Source organism: Enoplosus armatus, chromosome 14 (genome assembly GCF_043641665.1).
Source record: "Enoplosus armatus isolate fEnoArm2 chromosome 14, fEnoArm2.hap1, whole genome shotgun sequence".
Classification (NCBI taxonomy): Eukaryota; Metazoa; Chordata; class Actinopteri; order Centrarchiformes; family Enoplosidae; genus Enoplosus; species Enoplosus armatus.
In genome coordinates, this window is record NC_092193.1 from 5,265,795 (window position 1) to 5,287,004 (window position 21,210).

At 40.5% G+C, this 21,210-nt stretch overlaps 3 protein-coding genes across 4 annotated transcripts; 1 reads left to right on the forward strand and 2 right to left on the reverse strand.

The window, feature by feature from the left end:
• The first annotated feature begins 181 nt into the window (after window positions 1-181).
• Window positions 182-8,061, forward strand: parp2 (poly (ADP-ribose) polymerase 2). The gene is made up of 17 exons (XM_070918484.1): window positions 182-337; window positions 1,172-1,381; window positions 1,606-1,779; window positions 1,987-2,057; window positions 2,387-2,437; window positions 2,987-3,083; window positions 3,228-3,303; window positions 3,394-3,496; window positions 3,603-3,753; window positions 4,031-4,169; window positions 4,293-4,356; window positions 4,468-4,602; window positions 5,183-5,310; window positions 5,553-5,652; window positions 6,008-6,106; window positions 6,637-6,761; window positions 7,193-8,061. The coding sequence occupies exons 1-17, from the start codon at window positions 265-267 to the stop codon at window positions 7,350-7,352; spliced, it is 1,956 nt and encodes a 651-aa protein (XP_070774585.1). The 5' UTR covers window positions 182-264; the 3' UTR covers window positions 7,353-8,061.
• Window positions 7,974-11,893, reverse strand: LOC139296159 (protein lifeguard 1). 2 transcript variants are annotated; one of them, XM_070918485.1, is made up of 6 exons: window positions 11,796-11,893; window positions 10,588-10,879; window positions 10,267-10,467; window positions 9,524-9,652; window positions 8,941-9,084; window positions 7,974-8,263 (listed from the first exon to the last, which is right to left on the reverse strand). In XM_070918485.1, the coding sequence occupies exons 2-6, from the start codon at window positions 10,876-10,878 to the stop codon at window positions 8,129-8,131; spliced, it is 900 nt and encodes a 299-aa protein (XP_070774586.1). In that variant the 5' UTR covers window position 10,879; window positions 11,796-11,893; the 3' UTR covers window positions 7,974-8,128. The 2 variants fall into 2 exon arrangements, with proteins under 2 accessions (XP_070774586.1, XP_070774587.1); XM_070918486.1 differs by lacking the exon at window positions 11,796-11,893 and having other exon boundaries at window positions 10,588-10,884.
• A 2,071-nt stretch (window positions 11,894-13,964) lies between these two features.
• On the reverse strand, window positions 13,965-20,905 carry LOC139296704 (E3 ubiquitin-protein ligase ZNRF1). The gene is made up of 5 exons (XM_070919182.1): window positions 20,205-20,905; window positions 18,795-18,890; window positions 18,593-18,698; window positions 17,035-17,136; window positions 13,965-16,158 (listed from the first exon to the last, which is right to left on the reverse strand). Exons 1-4 carry the CDS (start codon window positions 20,728-20,730, stop codon window positions 17,079-17,081), a joined length of 786 nt encoding a protein of 261 aa, XP_070775283.1. The 5' UTR covers window positions 20,731-20,905; the 3' UTR covers window positions 13,965-16,158; window positions 17,035-17,078.
• Window positions 20,906-21,210: the final 305 nt, after the last annotated feature.

Here is a 21,210-nt window from a genome sequence, read left to right on the forward strand (position 1 = left end):
TTAACTTTTTATTTATTTTGTTTCAGGTTTGTGCTAAAACCGTTACCAATGGTAACTGAAATGCCTCTTTGCCTTTGACGAGGGTGTAGAGCGCATGCGTCGGGCTCACAAGAGGGTTTGTTTCAACCACAGAGTGATTCATCTTCTCGCTAAACGATCTTTAGCGGCACCGACCAGGAAACAGTCCTGGACGAAGTTTTTTCGCTCTCTTTGTTGTCAGTGTGTCCTTATTGTTACTGTTTCTAGTTATTTTCATAAACCACCATGAGACGTACAAGAAGTTCGAAAAATCAAAGTCAGAGTGCACAAGAAAATGAAGAAGTCCAGTCTAAAACAGGTTGGTGCTTGTTTCCCGCTGGAAGGTTAGCTAGCTAGCTGCTGTAACGACGTCACTTGAGGAATCGGGACATGTCTTGGCAGAGGAGACCAGGAAAATAAGTGTCATGTGTGTTTGGTCAATGCAGGCTCTTCTGTTGTAGCTAAGATTTTAGGAAACAACATGTGGGTGGCATCTACATGTTATCTACCCCATCTTTACCACTAACCTAAAGGTCTTGGATGCCCATGGACGCATGTGTTTATGAATATCCCATGTCCATATGCAGTCTAATAGAAGATCCATGCAGGTTGGTTATAATGTTCAGTTTTTGTTGAAACTGTTTTAGAAAGGTGTTGATTCCCACTTTAATGTCAGGCTGTAGTTTCCAACATATGCAGCTCGTCCAAACTTATTAGCAAATGAGGTTATGCTTATCAGTTAAGGCATCTTAAGGCAACATTTAAGTGGTAAGTAAAGTGGTTAAAATACCAATACATTCATTCTGTTTCTAATAATTGTATAGTTGTTGGGTAAAAAAAAAAGAAGTAAGAATAATGTTTTGGCTTTTACAGCTGGTATGAGACAATATTGGTTTGGCAATATATTGGTAAGTTTATTGAAATCTATTGAATTATCCTAGATTGTTGCTATGTTTATTTCTTTATTATATTTCTTTCTATTTGTTTGGGATTGGCCAGGCTTTCCCACATTCAGCAAGGATCAGGATAGATCTGTATTAGATCAAAATAATGACGGGAAGTCTGAAGTTACTAGAACATAAAGTGCACAGTAAACATAATTTTGGAATTAAAGTATTGTCACAGTGGTGTCTCTCTCTCTCTGTGTGTTCAGTGTGGCAGTGGAAAGGAGATGAAGGACAGTGGGAACCATACTCTCCTTCAGCCTGCGCTGTGTTGGACTCGGCCGTCTCTTCAGGAGAAACGTCTGCCACTCTGACTCTGGGCTCTGGGACGGCCTATGAAGTCGACCTCAAGAAGATGGTCCAGATTAATCCTGTCACGAAGTACAAGAGGAAGATTCGCTCTCAGACAGTAAAACCAGGTATGTGAATTATTTTATTTCACATTTTCTTAACTGTTGTTCTGTTAGATTTATTACATTTAATAGCTTTCACACCTTGTAACTTTTTTTTAGGAAAGGCTTTATGCTGTAGAAGCATTAAATGAAATGCATATTGTTTTTGTTCAGTTTTTAATCATGTAATACAAATATCAACATTATTGAAGGTATTTAAAATGTTCCCTGTGTTGTCTTCTTTTGTTCAGAAAGTTTGAATGACGCTGGTGACGTGACTGCTCATGATGGGAGGCCAGTTCAAGTTAAAGAGGAAGAGGAGGAGACGCAACAGCAACCTGCAGCTAAGAGGAAAAGAGGGCAAAGCAAAAAGGAGAGTCAGACAAAAGCTGAAGAAATGCCCAAAGACGAAATAAAAAGTGAAGGTAATGTGGGTCTAACTTTCTTATATGTCGTCTGTGTAATACCATTAGAAAGTGAGATAGGATGTTGAAGTTGTGGGTAACTGGTGAAAGTGAAGTATCAATGGCAACATCATCAAGTGGTTTCTGTTTTTTAAAGGACATGCTGTTACCAGTACTTCATATTAGATGTCATTAATGGTTTGTCTCTGATCTTTGGACGTTGAACAGAGGTTGTGAGGACGGTGGTCATGAAAGGAAAAGCTCCAGTGGACTCTGAATGCAAAGCCAAACTCGGAAAGGTGAAGTGTCTTACGTCCACACGAGATGTGAAACTCATGATTCACACGCTTGTTGTTTGACACCTGTTTCGAAGAGCATTGCTCCAGTTACAGTTGTGAGCATGACACAGTTTATGGTTTATTATACCTGAGTGTGTTACTAATCTCTTAAACGTCTCATCTTAAATCAATCAAAAATTGCAGATTGCAGTTTAAATCTTTTAAATGATTATTGTACCCAGAGTGACTTCTTAGAAATACTTCTGTGTGTGCAGGTCAAGAAAACGCTCAATACATCGCACATAAGGTGCAATTCATTTATATTGGTAACTGTTCAATTTCTCTTTCAGGCTCATGTTTACAGTGAAGGAGGTGATGTTTACGACGTGATGCTAAATCAGGTAAAAAGTTAGTATATAGCATTTGATTACAAGTTGACTCGAAGGGATCTGCTTAATAGGTAGCCTCAAATTTTCTTACACTTGTTCAAAATTCAAAAGCTGTAGCCTTTAATTTCATATTGAGTTGTTACTAAATTAGTAATTATGAATAGTTTACTAGATATTGTAATTATTATTAATTATTCACCACTGTGTCAGGTGGTGATTATTTTAGAACAAAATGTATTTAACTTCCCTTCTTGTTTCCTGTAACGTTCTAGCTATTTTCACCACTGCAGTGTGTGTGTGTGTGTGTGTGTGTGTGTGTGTGTGTGTGTGTGTGTGTGTGTGTGTGTGTGTGTGTGTGTGTGTGTGTGTGTGTGTGTGTGATATGTGATTCTTCATAGCTGATAATTCAGCTCCTATGCTTTTCCTTAAACTGTGTCTGAAAAATAGAAATCTAGTGAAGGCTTTAAATGTATTAATTGTATTTTCATTTTACATTTTGATTTGTGGGAAAAGGAATTGATTTTTAGGCTTGCAGCAAACACTTTCTGTCTTATTTTCCAGACAAATCTTCAGTTTAACAACAACAAATACTACCTGATCCAGCTGCTGGAGGACGACACCTCCAAGGCTTACAGTGTGTGGTTGAGATGGGGCAGAGGTGAGTTTATGTGCCCACGATTGTTAGCCTATTTGATAAATGTATACATCTTTGTATTCAGGGAAATGAACACAAGCCTGCCGTTTGCCGTTTCTAAAACGTGAACCAATATATTTTGGTGGTTTCTCCATTGTTTTTCTAAAGTGGGAAAAGTGGGTCAAAACAGTCTGACAGCCTGTGGTGGAGACTTGCTGAAAGCCAAAGATTTCTTCAAGAAAAAGTGAGATTGTGCAATTAAAAACGATATTTCCAGATGTCTCACATTGAAGTGAATTTAGTAAAATTCTGAAGCTGGTTTGTGTTACCACAGGTTCTTTGACAAGACCAAGAATGAGTGGGAAGACCGGGAGAGTTTTGAGAAAGTAGCTGGAAAATACGACATGGTGTTCATGGACTACAGCACGAATGAAAAGGCAAAGAACCAACAACTTATATATCTCCTGAACATCTTAGTAATTCGGACTTGACAACTTAGAAATAGGAGCTCATTATGAACATAGACATATTGCACTGTTCCAGGAGGAGAACCAGACCACAGTGGATGCTGCTCCTAAAAAGACCTCCAAGCTGGATGAGAAGATCCAGTCCCTCCTGGAGCTAATCTGTGACCTCAAAGCCATGGAGGAGTGTGTGCTGGAGATGAAGTTTGACACCCGGAAAGCTCCACTCGGTCAGTCTGACAGAAGCAAAATCACTACAGAAATTTACTGGAATTTGTCCCGTTATACTCTTTTAATTTCTACTAATAACCTTCCCAGAAATATAGTCGTGTTGCTACAATGTGATCCAAAGATGCAATAAAACAAGTTCCCAAAAGCCATCATTTTAGCCTAAATTGTGCCACCAGACTGTATGAGTAGATTCAGCTGCTGACAAACCTGTAGCCTGTGTTTTCAAACCTGTCATTGTTGTGCTTCAAATTCAGTGTTTTGTCTTTCTACCTGCAGGCAAGCTGACCTCAGAGCAGATCCGTGCAGGCTACACAGCACTGAAGAAAATCGAGGCGTGTTTGAAGAAGAAGGGCAACAGTCGTGAGCTGCTGGAAGCATGCAACCAGTTCTACACTCGCATCCCTCATGACTTTGGGTAGGACGTATGTGCCTGTACAGAGATGCACTAATGCTGTTGGGAAGTTGATGTCTGAATAATGACAGGCAAGCGTTTCACTTGATCTCTGTCTTGCTGTAACTAAAGTATGTAATTCTGCAGGTTGAAAACTCCTCCGATCATTCGCACAGAAGATGAGCTGAAGGAAAAAATTGCACTGTTGGAGGTAAAGAGGTTCTTCATTAGTTATTAGTTATTAATTCATAATTATTCTGTTCATGTCTTCACTTTAATCTGTGGTCCTACTATAATATCTGTGTTTATTTTGTTTTGTCAGGCTCTGAGTGACATTCAGATTGCAGTGAAAATGGTTCAGTCCAGTAAAGACAGTGACGAGCACCCTCTGGACCGACAGTACAGCTCCCTCCAGTGCCAACTGCAGCCTCTGAACTCCAGCTGCCACGAGTACAAGGTCAGCGTTTTGCTACTCATCAATATAATGATAAGGTATATCAGCCTGGACTAATGCACGCTCAAGATTGATATGTGGTATGTGGTGCATTTAATATCTAACCAAGTCACCGAAATTCTATCATAATGGTCAAATCAAAAAAGCCGGGACTGATGGACCCAAGTCGGTCAGGATTTTCAAAACACTCAGTTTGTTCTTGTTCAGTCAAATTGTTCTAAAAACATCAAATCATCAAAGGCAACATGTTATAAAATCCTTGCCGCGGATGGCAGCCTCTGTGTTGCGCTCTTTTTTCTCTTTTTCTGTGTTTGTTTATTTGCTCAGTTATCAGCTCTGCCTATCCAATTCCATTCACTAGAGAGGAACTTTTATATACGTATCTGTTTTTTCACCTACTTGTATTCATTATAGTTAAATGTTTATATTTATACCGATCTTTGTTGTTGTCGCTTTTAGCTGCATGTCTATTTCTATCTTCCTGAAAACTGTTCTTGGAGCTCTGTGTAAGGACATCGAGAGCAACGAAAAAATCTTATATGTACTTAAGTTCATTGTAAATGTTTCTCTTCCCTGTGTGAAGGTGATAGAAAAGTATCTACAGTCCACTCACGCTTCCACCCATAGTGACTACACCATGAATGTCCTTGACATCTTCTCCGTGGACAGAGACGGGGAAAGCAGCAACTTCCTCTCACAGTTACACAACAGGTAACGCACAGTCTGCTTAGTGTTTCTGTGAATTGTGAATACACCTGTTGGCTTTGATAAATACCATTACGGGTTCATGTTGCCTTCGATGTCGTGCTGTATGTAATACGATTTCTTTCAAATCTGCTTTTCAATGTTCCATATTTGCCTGCATAACGTCTGACAGTGATGTAAATACAAATATGGTGCGCTTGACAGTGAACGTCTCTTCACATAGCCCACTATGTCTGTCTGTGTACCAGGACTCTGTTGTGGCATGGTTCCCGTCTGTCTAACTGGGTCGGCATCCTCAGTCAGGGGCTCCGAGTGGCCCCACCTGAAGCTCCCGTCACTGGTTACATGGTAGGATGGACAGAAAAATACATATAGTTTTTCACTTGATTACTTTACTTTATGTTTGTCACAAAAACAAGTGAAGTCACAAGTCAAAAATTAATACGTAAAATAAAATGCATTTTGGAAAATCATGTTGTTGCTTACCCAACAAGGTGTATGTTGCATGATTGATGCAGCATCTAAGAACCACCTGACGCATATTTTAGAATAGAAACCTCTTTATTTTTAACAGATGATGATTATGCCCAGCATTTTAAAATGAAATTATCTATAAACTATAAGGAATTTCTCAATACAGTAATACAGTAATATACTTTTCCTATTCCAGTGATAATAATTTCCCTGTTTCTCTTTCATCTAGTTTGGAAAAGGCGTCTACTTTGCTGACATGTCGTCAAAAAGTGCCAACTACTGCTTTGCCAATCAGAACAACCACATTGGACTGCTGCTTCTGTGTGAGGTGAGTTGATTTGTTTGTCTCACCTGCCGGTGGCTGTTAAATGGCTGGTGGAGATAATTTACAGAGGTAGTTGTGTGCGCAATATCCCATCCTCTATTTATGGCTGGTGCAGGACAACAGACTCAATGGTGGTACAATTTTGTCTATTCAAACGTTTTGTTTTAAGAAAAACATTTTTACAACAAAAAATACATTTACATTTTTTAAATATATTGGGGTTTTTTTATTCTTTCAGGCACGGACAATGTATTTTATCTTGATTGTGTATCGACTCATAATGAATTTCTCAGCATCTCTAGCATAGGTTATGCACTGTTTAAAACATTAAACTCATTCATAGAGTAGTTTTGTTTTGATCCAGTAGTTGGTGTTAGAGGCTGTTTATTTCAGATCCTGTAGACCTGCCAACAAGTCCACAACTCTTATCAACTGTTAAACCAACATGAGTTGAACGTCACATTGCACATTTGGCGCAGATCTGATGCAGCAGTGTTTTAATGTCCTTGCTGTGTGTCTGTGCGCGGTTGCAGGTCGCTCTGGGAGACTGTAACGAGCTGCTGGATGCCGACTACGAGGCCAGCAATCTGCCTCCTGGAAAACACAGCACCAAGGGCCTGGGACAGACCGGACCTGACCCCCAAAACTCCGTCACACTGTTAGTCTGTTCATCACACTGATGCATTTCATACAGGCCTAACATTGATTTTATTGTGCTCACTGTTACACAACAAAAATCATTACATTATCCGAGAGGGGGAGTTTGTTAAATTGCATTAGGAATAAAAAAAAAAAAATGCAGGTTGATGAAGAGAAGAATAAAAATATTACAACAAACATTACGTAAAGACATAAGGGGTCCATATTGGCGTAAAAGACTTTGTTCTTTAACTTTGAGGTTTATAGTTATTTGACCAACCGTTTTTTAAAACAACATAATCACAGGTGTCTTAATAATAATTGAACTAATAACTTAATAATTGAATTTCCAATATCCTTTGTTTTCATGTTTGTAAAGGGTAAAAAAAAAAAGTTAGAAACGTTTTTCTAATAACATATGTAATTATACATACAACTTTTCTTTCTCAGGGACGGTGTGACCGTGCCAATGGGGCCGGGGGTGAAGACGGGGGTGGGCAAACACAACGCCTACTCACTCCTGTACAACGAGTTCATCGTTTACAATCCTGCCCAGACTCGCATGAGGTACCTGCTGCGGATCAAGTTCAACTACTCTTCACTGTGGTGATGGAAACACTTTGGCTGTCTGAAATCTGGAGATTTGCTCTCCGCAAAGCAGTGACGAACAATTGGTTGATTAATCGGACGAACTGGCAACTATTTTGATAATTAATTAATTGTTTTAGTCAATTTTCAAGCAAAAGAGCCAAAAAAATCATCTGGTTGCAGCTTCTCAAACGTGAGGACTCGCTGCTTTTCTTCGTCGTATCTGATATCTTTGGGTTTTTAACTGTTGGTTGGACCGCTGTGTCGCTGCCGAAGCTTCGGTGAGGGTAAAAGATGAGGATGAATACACATTTTACAGTAGAAGAAAATATGCTGAACATTTTGCACTACTTTTTTTTCCATGGTACTTGCGTACGTTCTAATATCAATGTAAACTGTATTGTATACCTGTTTGTTACTTAAGGCAACATTCATTGCATTTGGGCTTCTGCTTTGGTGCTGTATGAAACATAAATGGCCTTATGGATCTATTGGATTATCAGTGTGTGACTGTAATGATGCAACATAATGATTTGGAAGTTCTTTAGGCTGATTTGGCGTGAATAACTTGTTTCGATAATGGTCGGGTGAAGTTTTTATATCTTATATTTTCATTTATGTAAAACTGAGACAAAGACGAGAGTCTGTTAAAACACTGAAAATCTTTTATTCATTGTCACTTAAAAAAGGATGCAGAGACAGTATATACATAACAATAAAGGACATTTTCATTGTGGATACAGTTTGGAGTCTACGTCTGTGTGTGTGTGTGTGTATACATGTGTACATGTACATGTTTCACCTCCTCCCCAGCAGGTAGAGGAAGATGAGGACTATGTCCAGGTAGATCATGAGAGCAGCGTTGATGTATTCCTCTGGATCCAGGCGGTAGCTCATCGTCCCCATCAGCAGCTGACAGTCGATCATCAGGAACTGAGACAGACAGGAAGGGAGGGAGAGGAGGAGGGGGAGGAGAGGAAGATTTAGAACAGGGTGAGAGATTAAACCAGATAATTATTAGTAAAATGTGACTTTTTTCTTGGAAGTTTCCATACAGTATGAACTACACGCTAGTCATCAAAGTACGCTGTTTTTCAGAGTTGCTCCTCCATTTACCTCTGTGCATTGCAATGTGGGAGAATAGTGTGTGTAATAGTGCACTCAAAAATCGACCGTATGTAGTATGCAACTGTCTGGTTTGAGTACACTTAATTTTGACTCCTTTCCAATGTGAAAACCTGCTTTGAAGCAGCATGTAGAAAAGATTTGGGACACAACATACAGTATTTACCCTCCGCCATTTTACTTCAGTGTTAGGAGGTAATGACGAAAATGTGATACAAATATGTAAATAATTGTAGGCCTTATCGTCCCTACTGATTTTCCATCTTTTTTTTTTTAAACATAGAAATGTTAAAAGTATTAAAAAGGTCTTCAAAAGTTACAATACAAGGCATGCAAATGTAGCAAGAACGAGAATCAAATCTATCAGTGATAGCAATGATAGCGTTTTTTAACAGGGAGCAGGTCACAGGGAGGTGTTGTATATTTGTACATCCCTTTAAATAGTAGTAATATTATCATGCTATATATTGCCCTTTTCTCCGTACCAGTGAATACAGAAGAGCACCCAGACATCCATAGGCGACATCGGTGATGAAGGAGTAGTAGAAGGTGCAGAAGATCCCAAATATGATCACGTCTACAACCAGGATCAGCAGGACACCGTACCAAATACTGAAATCGAAACGCGTCTGCAAAAAACACAGGAAGACATTAGTACTTTAATTCATTTCCTCAATACATTCTTTGTCCAGGGAAAATAGGACGGAAAATACATTCATTTTACAATGAAAAATAAAAATATATCAAATCTTTGAATCTTTGAGTTTTTGGCGTTTTGTTCTTTGGTCAGTTATCAAAATAGTTGCTGATTACATTTCTGTCGAACAACTTATCAATTAATCGACTGATCGGTTCGGCTCTACGTTCACATTCGGCCTCCTCTGATACTATTTTCCAGCGCTCACAACTTGTATCATCCTAAAGTCAAATATGGATTTCCTTAACGAGAAGTCCCTTGAGAGCCGCAACTTTTAAGGCAACTGAAAAGGCAGCACTTGGCTTTGCTTAAAATAAACACAGATCATGATGACTGCATACAGGAAGCCTTGTGCAGACTGGTTGTCTGACCTGTGCAGAGAATGCAATGATTGCGACAGAAATGGCCATCGTTGCTCCCATAGTGATGACAACAGCAGTGGTGTTGTGGAAGGAGGCGATGGTTCCCACCATGTAGGACAAGCTGAGGGTGACCACGGCCTGGAGGCACAAAATTCAATGTATTAAACATCTCTAACATCCTCTGAGAAAGTTTCCATAGTTTTGGTTTAACTGCTTCAGACAGAGACTCTAGTTATATCTTCAAATAATTATAGTCTTTTATAAATCATGTTGAAAAAGACGTTAAGTGTAGACATGTTTTTGTTTCTTACCAGAAACCCTTGTGGGTGTGTGCTCCTAACCCTGGCAGTGTTTGTGCTCTGCTTAGTGTATTGAACCGTCACAATACAGGAAGCGCCTGCCCTAATTTAATATGTCAACAAAACCTCAACTCCTGAAGTGAATCTGTGAGCATGTGAACTCAACCTCAGAGGAAACTGAGGTTTTCAGTTAGAAACAAAACAACAGGACTACTGGTAATGTACCCGTTTCTCAGAGCCCAGTTAAATGTCTGAAGGACGTCTAAATATTTAGGAAAACTAAGCAGAAAAGTGCTTTTTATTGAGCAACATTTATAATATAAAATATTTCTCTTCATTCACTCTGTCCAAAAAGCAAACAAAGCTTCTTCTATCGTATTGTTATTGTTATTATTTAAATGTTTTGTTGTGTATTTTGTTGTGGAGTTTTATGCTCCTGTATTTGTAACCCACCAGTCCCACGATGTTCCAGGGGTGACGCCGACTGAAGGACTTGCAGCAGTTGAGGGCGACGGCGACCACGAGGAAGATGATGAAGGAGCTGAGGTAGACCCACAGGTTGGTCTGCACCGCCTCTTTGACCACGCTGGAGAAGGTGAACACGCACACCACACTGAAGGTGAACAGCAGCTGGAGAGTCAGGATGCTGAACACCTGCACAGGGAAAGAAGAACCAAATACTGTCAACACCTCAAACTGATTTCAAGAAGATTGTTTGTCATGTATAAAATATGCAGATATTCCCAAAGCCAGCAGTTAAAAGTTAAAACAAACCTTTCGAACAAAGGCTCTTCTCACTGTCTTGTCGTCAAAAGAAGACGAGGCTAAAAGTGGAGCTGTGTCCGACGGCGCCTCTAGGCCTGTGTCGCAGAAAGACTCGTACCCAGTGGTGTGCCGATGGGTGTAACTTGTGTCGACTTTGGGTGCAGGGTATACTGCCGGGGCAGCAGAGTAGGGTGGAGGCTGCTGCTCTTGGTGGGAGTATGGCGGCGGTGGTGAGGACACATCATAGCCAGGAGCACCCTGTGTCTCTTCGGATGTGAGGGAGTCAGCTGAGTCTGACATACTGGAGGACAAAGACAAAGTTCAGTCAAACAAAAAGATAAACTTGTGCAAAAGCAAACACGGGTCTGATGGGGTGCATTCTGTTTAGCTGAAGTGGGGAGTTCCTGCTCTAATAATTTAATATTCTGTGTGATTTACTCATTAACTTTGGTGTCCGAACAACTGAGAAGGACGTTTCCAGCCAGCAGCCAGTGTTGCTGATGCAGTACAAAGTTTCTCCACATTTCCTGTTTGTCTCTGTTGTTGGTTGAATTTAATGAAACACTGGTCATTTTTCAGCACGCAGGGTTTGTTACATCACATCAGGATTTTCTTAAATACAACCAGAACCTAAACTTCAGGAAGTAAAACTTCTCTGACACTCATTATGGGAGAACCCGTGTTGTGTCATTTAGTTTAAAAAACCTAAAATTATTTACCTGTGTGCTTTTCCTACTATGACATGTCGAAATAAACATATTATATATACATTAAATCACATGTGAAACCACGCTGTACTAAGCCTTTAAACAAACAATGATCTGTTCATACAGATATGTTCAAGTAAATAAATAGTGCCCCTGACATGTCGGTGGTGTTACATAGTTTTACCTAAACATATTTGGATAAACTGGTAAACTGGTTTTTGAGCATTAAACATTTAACTCCATGTTCAGGGTGGTTCCCCAGTGAACAGACAGAGACATATTTCCTCTTAATTCACTCAAATTAATACAAATAAAAAGATCTTAAAAGAACCAGTGTTGCAAAAACCCAAACCGCATTCAAAGTACAACGGGACTACATAAGCAGCCATGTTTGCCAGCGTGACTTAAAAACTTGCATTAATAATTATAAGCCAAATAATGTTTGCTGTCTTGTTGAAAATACCAATAAATACTACAAGCAAAGGAGAACAAAGTGAGGGTTCTGCTTACCTTTTTTCCACTGGATTACAGTTGTGTCTGAGAACAACAACAGTCCAACACCACACAGTGCTCTGTGAGGACGGAAGAGACAATCAGCACTGCTTCTGTGTCGTTTATTTTACCAAGCTGTGGTAAGTTTCACTTCCTGACAGCGTAAAGTGAAGGGGAAAAAAAATCTCTGTCTGTGAGGACTCAGTGAGGAAATGGGAAACTCCACCGTTGCTTCACACTAAGTCAGAGGTCATCAAAGTGGGGTCTGGGGACTTCCAGGGGTCCCCATGTCGGTTCAGCAACAAAATGTGACTGTCCAGACTTGAGCACAATGAAAGTATACATATAAATGCTGAATCACACTGTGGCTGTCACTTTTTGTAACTCAGAAAAAAAGGAAATCATAGATGGGACTATTTAGGATATTATTATTATTATTATGATAATAGTATTATCATTATATAGCATTGTTGTCTAATTTGTGTCTAGGAATACTTGACCTGAAAATGTTTAGGGACCACTGGTGTCAGCTGTTGCCAGACAGAGACTGAGTGGAGAAGGTGTGTGGCCTGTTTCCAGACCTCTGAATCATTTCAGATTATTTTCATGAATTCAGACTGAAAGTGAAACGATGGAAAGAGGAATTCAGTCTGATCACTGTATCAGGCTAAGAGGCGTGTATTGTTTGTGCCAACACTACATAGTAGTGTTGAAGAGTAGGCTTTGTACTTACAGCATGACGGTAGTATTCACTGTTCACTATGTACATACATCAAAAGTTCATTCTTGATTTTTGAAACACCATTTGACAAGAAAATAAAATCTCACCACACGGTCGACTGGAGTTTAAATGTATCACACAATCTTCATCAGCAGATGGAGTTTTCCCTGTTGTCATGAAATAGATGTTTAAAATTATTGTTTTTCTTGTCTGTGTTGTCTTAAATGTTTAAATTTAACCTTGGACACAACAGGTAGCAAGGCAGAGGAAGGTCATGCGATACCATCGAAAGGTCCAGAACAGCCACCGAGTGGAACTTGTGCTGACATGCATACGTTTTTCTAAAAAAGAAAATTTAATTACGAGCTCAACTAAAAGTTTGCATTTAAATGTAACTAACTAACTCTTGTGTTGTGTCCTTGCTGATATTTCAACACTGAAGTTGTAAATAAAAGAAAACAGGCCACTTTGGTACATATTTTTAAAACTTTATGTAATTTAAAACTTGTATAATGGCACAAATGAATGTGAAATTATTTTTATAAATCCATTGTTTCCATCACTGCCACATTCAACTTCTAAATGGGAGCTCTGGGAAATTATTAATTAATTATTAATAATTAATTTTGACATTTTATAGACAAAACTAAATAATCATCAAATGAGTCAATAATGAAAATGATCATTAGTTGGATTACTGGATGTTTACGGCATCATTTTTAACTCGTGTTCCAACTTTGTTAATTTCTAAATACCTTTAAAAGTTCTTTTAAAGGTATTTAGTTTAAAAGGTTTGTGCCATCATTTAGTAATGTCACGTGTAATTTAGATTCTCTCATTAACATAAAACCTCAGGTTTCAGGTCTCACTGAACGGCACAAACAACCACAGACGCAGACCACTGACACTTAAAAAACACAAAAACAGACATTCACAAAACGTCTCTCACACATATTTATTGTAAAAAATACATATAAAAACAATTTCTGAGACATACAAAAGATTGGCGTTTAGAAACAGTATATTGAACAGACAAAGACCAAGCCATTTTCTTGAATTTCATTACATATTTACAATTTAATAAATAAAATTCAATTTGTTTTGTTTTTATACCAGAGTAAAGGCAGATTGTCCATATCTTGGGGATGCAGATACCGCTGTGGTGACTCTTTGAAAAACATTCTCAGCTAATACATCGGCCTCAAAGCACAGGGCAGACACGGGATCGGTGCCCTGCGATTCAAAACCAAGGATTTAGGGACATTTATACAAAACACCATCCTTGGTTGGAGAGGAGCTAGTTTACACACAGAGCGTTTAGTTAGCATTGGTAAAAATTGAGGTATTGCACCACACAGTTTAGAGGGGGTCAGAAAGAAAAAGAGAGTAATGTGGGGTTTTAGATTGTCTATTATCTTTATCGACAACCCAACCACCACCACCTCCACCAAACCCCCCCCCAAACACACACACACACACACACACACACACACACACACACACACACACACACAAACACCCCCACCCCTCCCAGCCAAAGTATACAACATCATAACTTATCACCACAACAAATGTAACATCTAATGATCAATGCACCTCGTCTTCTGCACTCTCTCTCTTTCACACACACACACACGCAGACTTTTGGCATTATTTTTCTATTCTCCAATACTAAAAATGAGAAACATGCACAGGGCTGCCCTCTAGTGGCGGGACAAGTCGTAGCACCTCAGACTGCAGAACACCAGGGACCAGAAATAAAAAGAGGGGCTGGGTTGAACAAACTAGCCAGTAGGAAACTTGTGCACCGGGCTGACCTCTGAACTGATCCATACCGCTTGTTTGCACACAGATTGAAACACATGGAACAGACCCGCCGTTTGAGCAGGCAGCAAAAGCAATCAATTCATCTTTTTGTTCTTTCCCCTGGCCTGTGTACGGCCTGTATCAGACAGCATCTGTCGAGCAGCCTTACTGCTGGGCTTCTGCCTCAGTTCAGCCCTAAAAACACTACAAATACCTGCTTGCACAAGAACCCCTTCACCAGGCAAAGGCAATCAACACACACACACACACACACACACACACACAAGGCAAAGGAAAGCCATTTAACACATTTAGTAATAATCATGATCATAATGTGATGATATAATATCTAAACTCCTAAAAAAAAAAAAAATTAAAAAGAGGGGGAAAGGGGTGGGGGCTAGTTATGTAATAATTAACAATCAGCTGTCCATAGCCTCCAGTGTTGGAAAGAGAGGCAGATGCCACATGGTGTAAACATGCCCCAGAAACACATCCCTCATTCCACCCGCCCCTTTATCCCTCCTCGATCTGGCATTAATGTAACCAGATGGCAAACTGTCGCTCGGGGTCTGATCCAAAAAAAATCCAGACTACACCCCACAGACTGTTTGAGAATGAGGAGGGAGGAAGGGGCGGGGGGGTGGTGGTTACGGGACCAAAACCCAAACCGCATTCTAAGTACAATGGGAACACATGAGCAGCTATGTTGCGTACCAATGCCACTTGTAACAGGATGTTTGCCAGCGTGACTTAAAAACTGGCATTAAAAATTAAAAAGGGTAACCCGCTTGACCAAGCAGACTTCTGGGCAATTTACAGTAAACACACACACACACACACACACACACAAAGCCACACACTTTCTTGAATACACAGTCATGCTCAGGACATTTCCTGTCCTTGGTCATCATCTGAACACACACATACACACCATATCCCAAACCTTATGTGACAAAAAAAGAAAGAAGAAAAATCAACCGTGAAGGACAAAAGTGCTCAAATTGGTGCAAACACCAGCGCTACTATGGCCCTATGAAATACCTACAACCCTCCTAAACACTCAGCAAGTAGCAGCACATTAAACTCAGAGCTAACTAACCACCTACAAGAAAACTGACCTACTCAGAAAAACAATTAGCCCCCAAACTTCCCCTGAAATGTTTACAGGTAATAGGAAAAAAAGAACGGCAGCCCCCAATCACCAAAAACAAAGCCCTCAACCTCCAGCCAGTTCAAAATAAAGCAATGTTTATGTGGTAACAGTTCACGCTTTCAGTGTGAGGTTGGTTCATTTGGGGTTAGCCGAGGAAAGAAAACATTCATCCAATGTATGACATGGAACAATACTCTTTTCTGAAAATACTTGATAAAAATGACCAATCCCATTTGGAGGGAGAAGAAAATACACAGGAGAGGATCCAGAGTCACAGTTAAGACAACTTTCTTTTGTGTTGCTCCCCAAGTTCAAGATCTTTCTGGGGCACATTCCATCGCTCTGGGATGATAATGTTTATTTGACATGTTTTCTTTTTTTTGTTTTCCTTTTTCTTTTTTACGTTCCGCGGATTCAAACCAAGTCCGTTACATAGGAAGGAAACCTCCTCCACCGCTGTTCCAACAAGGGTCTCGACCAGAGATTAGATGGAGCGGCTGTTTTTACTTGAAATGAACTAGACCAAGTTCGAATGGACTGATCCAAACGGAGAGCGCCGGGCTTCGCTAAGTGGAGCTTCCTCTTAGGATCGTCTGTCGTCCACTTAAATATAGGTTTTGCGTCTGAGAGGGACAGTGGGCTTTTATTTGTTTAATTACCGATTTTATTGGACTGTTATTGGGATTCAGTGTAGTCTCCTGTAAGGACGGAAAAAGACAAGAGTGGCCATTAGACAAAGTACTGCATAATGTGTAATGAAGAAATATATAGTCTGCAGCAGGGCCGGGCAACATGGTTGAAATCAATCACATTAATAATATTTTTCAGTGTAATTTATCATATTGTGATATCAAATGCATGCAAAAATCACGTAAAATAGTTCAACTAATGTTCAGTGATATGTCTGCTCTATAGTTACACATTGCATCCAACAAAACACTTAACCGGTAAAACAAAAACGTCAATATTTACTTTTTAACTGCATCTTGACTCAATGCAGTTCTGAATCTGAATGGTTTTGTTTATATAATTTTGCGCCGCAGTTCTTCTTTTAATCTCCGACTGAAATTAGTCTGTCAAACACCGAAAAAACTGTCTTGTTGTCTCTCGTTAACTTATTCTTTGATCAGATTGTTCATGATTTCAATCAAAATTTGACTGATTTTCGACATTTTTCTTCAGGAAAGGTTCTCGTGTTCACACATTTTACATTTAGTAACTTTTACATGAAACAAGCCATCTAAACAAGGAGCATCTGGCATTTTTACCAAAAATGCATGTATGGTATTGAACATTTTCAATAATGAAAATGATGAGCAATGAGCTGATGGTTAGCTAATACTGGATACTGACTATCGGTATGTTTTGTATATGCTGTAGCTTCCCAATCCCACATTGAACAAACGCATCACAATGATCCTCGTGGCTTGATTTCTTCTTCTGTGTTTGGTACTAAAATGTGGGGCAGTATTGGTAGATTCTGGTTTATCATGTCATAGACGCTTCAAACAGATGTGGCTTGTGTATTTCTCAAGCTGATTCCATGTCCTGGTCAGTTAGTGACGCGTACATACCTGAGTCGGGTTGGTCACTGTGCAGAATACGTGTGACCCGTGAGTCAATCGAAGGGATGTTCAGGGCAGCAGGGTTTCACCTTGGACCAGGAATCAATGCAGCTACGGGGAGAAAGAGCAGAAACAGGGGCGGGGACACCGAGACATTACATTGTGATTCACTCATGTTAATGTGCCAGAACCTCCATGGTGGATTTCTGAATGTGGTGTCTCCTGCAAGACATAATCCACTTACTGACGGTGTGAAACCAAACTAAAAGGTGATCACTGCAACGGATTGTGAAGAAGTTTAAGGGCCCTCAGGCTCGTTAAATGCAACAGGTTTGGGTTTTGGACTGTTGGTCAAACAAAACAAGACATTTAAAAAGACATCATGTTGAGTTTTAGGAAATTGTGACGCACCTTTTTTCACTTTTTCCTGACATTTAATAGAGCAAATGATTAATCAACTAATTGAGAAAATAGTATAATATGGAATTATCGTTCACTGCCTTCACTAATACCTGAATTTCGTTATATAAATAACTTTCCTCGTGTCAAGTGTGTGAACATGTAATGTTTAATTATTTTCAACTGTCATCTTTTAGATGGCCACACCTACAGACTGTGGCAGAAAACTGAATGCTTATATGCGCTATGACCAAAACAAAAGATAGACACGTTGTGTGCTTTATCTGAAATTAATTCATGTTGCAACTTAATTTGAATCTTACATTTCAGCTTTCTCTCTGCTGGTTATCCATCCCAGTTTAACATCGTTGTTGTGTGGATTTTTCAAATTAACAGGCACTTATAACTTCTTTAACACACAATGACAAAAGAGAAACTGGCAGGATCTTCACTATGATGGATTACCTAATCCTGGTCAATTTCAAGTCTCTGCAAGTCCAGTCTCATACTGTGCTGAAATTATGGGAAATGGCTCCTTGGAAGTTCAGAAAAACCAAAAACTTTACAGCATGCTTTGAAAATGAAAATTAGTAGTAAATGGGCTGAAACATGCTCCTTTAACAACTCTTACAAAACTCTTTGTATGTAAATCCAGTACGCCTATGACTACATCAGTTGTGAAAGCTCTGTTGGCAAACACAAACTGTTGATTTTCACTCTTACACTGCACTTATTCATTTTATCTCATGTTCAAAATAATGCTTCTTAATGACAGTACAGTGGTGGTTGTCAAGATCACTTTTAAGAACGTCATATCATAGAAAAGGACAGTGGGTCTCTGGTTATCAGAAACAACAACAGAACAACTCTTGCTTCCTTATTTTTTTGAAAATCCAGATACCGCACTTTTTCAGATCTGGAAATAGCCAAATACATTTTCTTTCTTACTTTTTCATTTTTTACATATATATTTTTAATGACACTCATCCACTTATGTTTGTCTGAAATGCCCCAAGATTAGTGGCAAACACAGAAAAATAAAAACAAAAAACGATGTACAATAGGGGAGTGGTCTTTTCTTTACCATATAATCACAGATTTGCAAAAATGAAGTCTGGCCTATGGGGCATTTTAGCGTAATGCAAATACATCCACTGAACTTTGTTACCTCTTGTGGTAGACGCAGAGGCAAGCCAGCCTGGCGATGGTCTCTCCCTGTACCAGATCCTCCAAACAGATGGAACACTCTCCGCTGTCTTTACTGAGCACATCCGCTGCAAACACACACAGACACACACAAAGCAACCATAAGTGTTTCCAGCCTTTCAAAAACACAGCCGTCTGGGCCATTTCTGTGATACGATGCTTACTATTGTATGGCAGGGGAGGAGACGTGAGGCAACTCAACAGGTGATCCTCGATGCGACCCCCCGGGAAAGGCTTTGAGCAGAAAGGACAGCGGATATCTGCGCAGAGCAGAGACACAACAGAGCTGAGATTAAACACACTGAGTCACGGCGCGACATAAATGATAGATGATGTGCACATCACATCAGCTGTGTTTGGACATCTAGATTACGCAGGCCGACTTGGCAAACCGAAGTGCAGACTGAAAGACAATCAGTCAGTGTGAAGGCTGTATTCTTATCCCGGAGATAGTGTGAATGATGTTACCTCGAGTGTAACTGACCCTAAATAGTTTGAGACTTTATTTGACTGTAAGCACAACTCAACACAGAGACTGGCGCTGGAGGGACAGCCACCACTAGAGCCCTGAGCGGATGGGACAGACGGGCAGAAACAGTGCCTTGCTGCCCTACATTCCCCTCCATGTATGAGCTGCTGCCAGCAGTGAGCGGACATGCGAAGTTGTGACCCATTTCCCTACACTTGCTAGAGGGCTGGCCTGGGAAACCCACCACACTGTTGTGTTTTGGCTCGAAATGTCATGTTTGCCGTCACACCGCCACAAGCGCTGTGTATTTGATTGTCTAATGCAGACCACGAATGCATTTTCACTTCCTCTGCAAACTCATGTTCCTGTTTTTTATGCACTTTAATGGAAAAAAAGGCAGTTGGTTACTTAATGTTTTCAACTTGCATGCTGCAGAATTTAAAACCGACAACCATCGTCAACAGGCCTTGTTGCATGAAAGAGCTTGTATGTCACCACCTCCAGTTTTATGCCATAGCTCTGCTTCATACAATAGGGTCTCTGATGATTTTAGTCAGCATGCAAGCACGGGAAAAGAGATTATCTGTTCAGGAATGTAAATTCCCCAAATAATCCATTTTAATTTCACATTGGGTGGATTGAGGGCTGCACTGGGAGATGTTTTGATTTAAAATTCATAGTATGATGTGAGACTAAACGTATTTGAGTTTGTGCACTATTGAAACAATCTCAGATATCTTTTCTTGGTCGTAAAGCCTATTCTGGAGTGAAGCGTTCATTTTTCTAACTTTATTGTACTATTATGGCTCAATAAAGTTGACAATGAATACCCCTACCAACTACTGGACCGTTATACTATGGTGTCACCCACTTTTCAGTTAGATGGAAACTGTTTTATGGATGCATCAACAGTCATATCGCAAATGTCGTCATTTCTGTTGAGGTATTGAGTAACTCCTGTTGAAAACTGTATGCTCCTGTATGTATAACCACGAGCTACTAATGGAGACCAGCCAATTATTACGCTAAGTGTTATGTGTGCGCCACAAATAATACAAATCACGTGTATAGAAAATACTACTGCATTGTGTAAATGTTAACTTACTCCCATGACGGTTGTTAACACGGTAAAGGCCGATCCAAGCCTCTGACACCGGCCGCTGGTGTGTGCCTCGGACCCGGGCGGACCTTGCGCCGACGCTGCGGGCGGAAGAGTGCCGATTCCCGGGCAGCCGCTCGGAAAAAGTGCGGTGGGGCGTGCGGCCTGTCTCCTCTCCGTGCTGATGTTCCGCTACGGCGGGAGGCCCCGGGCTTATATTCCCGTCTTCCTCGGGTTTCCCCTCGCTGTTGTTGTCGTCTGCAGGTGACGCTTGGCTAATGCTAGAGGGGATGCTGTGGTGGTCAGCGGGACTACCGTCGGCACTCGCCCCGTGCTGCCCCAGGTCCGAGTCGCTGCCCTCCTCCGATCGGCTCCGGTTGGCCTCGGTGTCCTCGAAGCTCCCAGAGAAGTCGACCATGAGACTGGTGGGCCTGGTACAGCGAGGTCGCCGATAGGACTCCCGCTTTGTGCCATCTTTTCCGAAAGCAGAGGGAACCGGGTCTTCCTGTAGGCGACTTGCTCTCGTCCCCATCTCTAGCAAGCTAACGCTAGCTAATTCAGCTGGCTAGCCGAGCTGCTTCCTCAAAGCGAACCACCACAGAACAAGGGGGGCGAGTTAACCTCGAAACGACCCTTAAACTGTCAAATGTTCGTCTGGGAACTTCAAATAATAACAAAGGCCTGGCAACCGAGCCTAACGAAGACGATGTACGTAGCTCGACGTTCCTTCTCTGGCCTCAATCTGTCCTTACTGTCCACATTTTCCTTTCTTTTTTGACGTGCCCGTTCTCGCTGCTGCAGCGGAAATGGAGCATTTTCGCTTCCTCCTTTGACCCGCACTTAAACAGTTACGGTAACGTCACCGTGTCGCCCGACGCAGTTTGTAATCTTAACTTTAAACTATATTGACACGTGTATCTTGTAATTGTCGTGTTGTTGTTGTTTTTTTGTGATTATTGCACTTTTTCTTCCTGAGCAATCCCGCCTTCATGAGACTTAATATTCGATTATT

What these genes read in the sequence shown, in the direction of transcription:
- parp2 (XM_070918484.1), top strand. Translation starts at nt 265, where the DNA reads ATGAGACGTACAAGAAGTTCGAAAAATCAAAGTCAGAGTGCACAAGAA. An exon ending in CTCTCAGACAGTAAAACCAG is followed by an intron (nt 1,382 to 1,605) that starts GTATGTGAATTA and finishes TCTTTTGTTCAG; the next exon opens with AAAGTTTGAATGACGCTGGT. An exon ending in ACTACAGCACGAATGAAAAG is followed by an intron (nt 3,497 to 3,602) that starts GCAAAGAACCAA and finishes GCACTGTTCCAG; the next exon opens with GAGGAGAACCAGACCACAGT.
- LOC139296704 (XM_070919182.1), bottom strand. Translation starts at nt 20,730, where the DNA reads ATGGGGACGAGAGCAAGTCGCCTACAGGAAGACCCGGTTCCCTCTGCT. An exon ending in TCCTCCCCTGCCATACAATA is followed by an intron (nt 18,699 to 18,794) that starts GTAAGCATCGTA and finishes GTGTGTTTGCAG; the next exon opens with CGGATGTGCTCAGTAAAGAC. An exon ending in CTCTGCGTCTACCACAAGAG is followed by an intron (nt 17,137 to 18,592) that starts GTAACAAAGTTC and finishes TTCTCCCCGTAG; the next exon opens with CTGCATTGATTCCTGGTCCA.
- LOC139296159 (XM_070918485.1), bottom strand. Translation starts at nt 10,878, where the DNA reads ATGTCAGACTCAGCTGACTCCCTCACATCCGAAGAGACACAGGGTGCT. An exon ending in GAAGAGCCTTTGTTCGAAAG is followed by an intron (nt 10,468 to 10,587) that starts GTTTGTTTTAAC and finishes TTCCCTGTGCAG; the next exon opens with GTGTTCAGCATCCTGACTCT. An exon ending in CCTGGAACATCGTGGGACTG is followed by an intron (nt 9,653 to 10,266) that starts GTGGGTTACAAA and finishes TTGTGCCTCCAG; the next exon opens with GCCGTGGTCACCCTCAGCTT.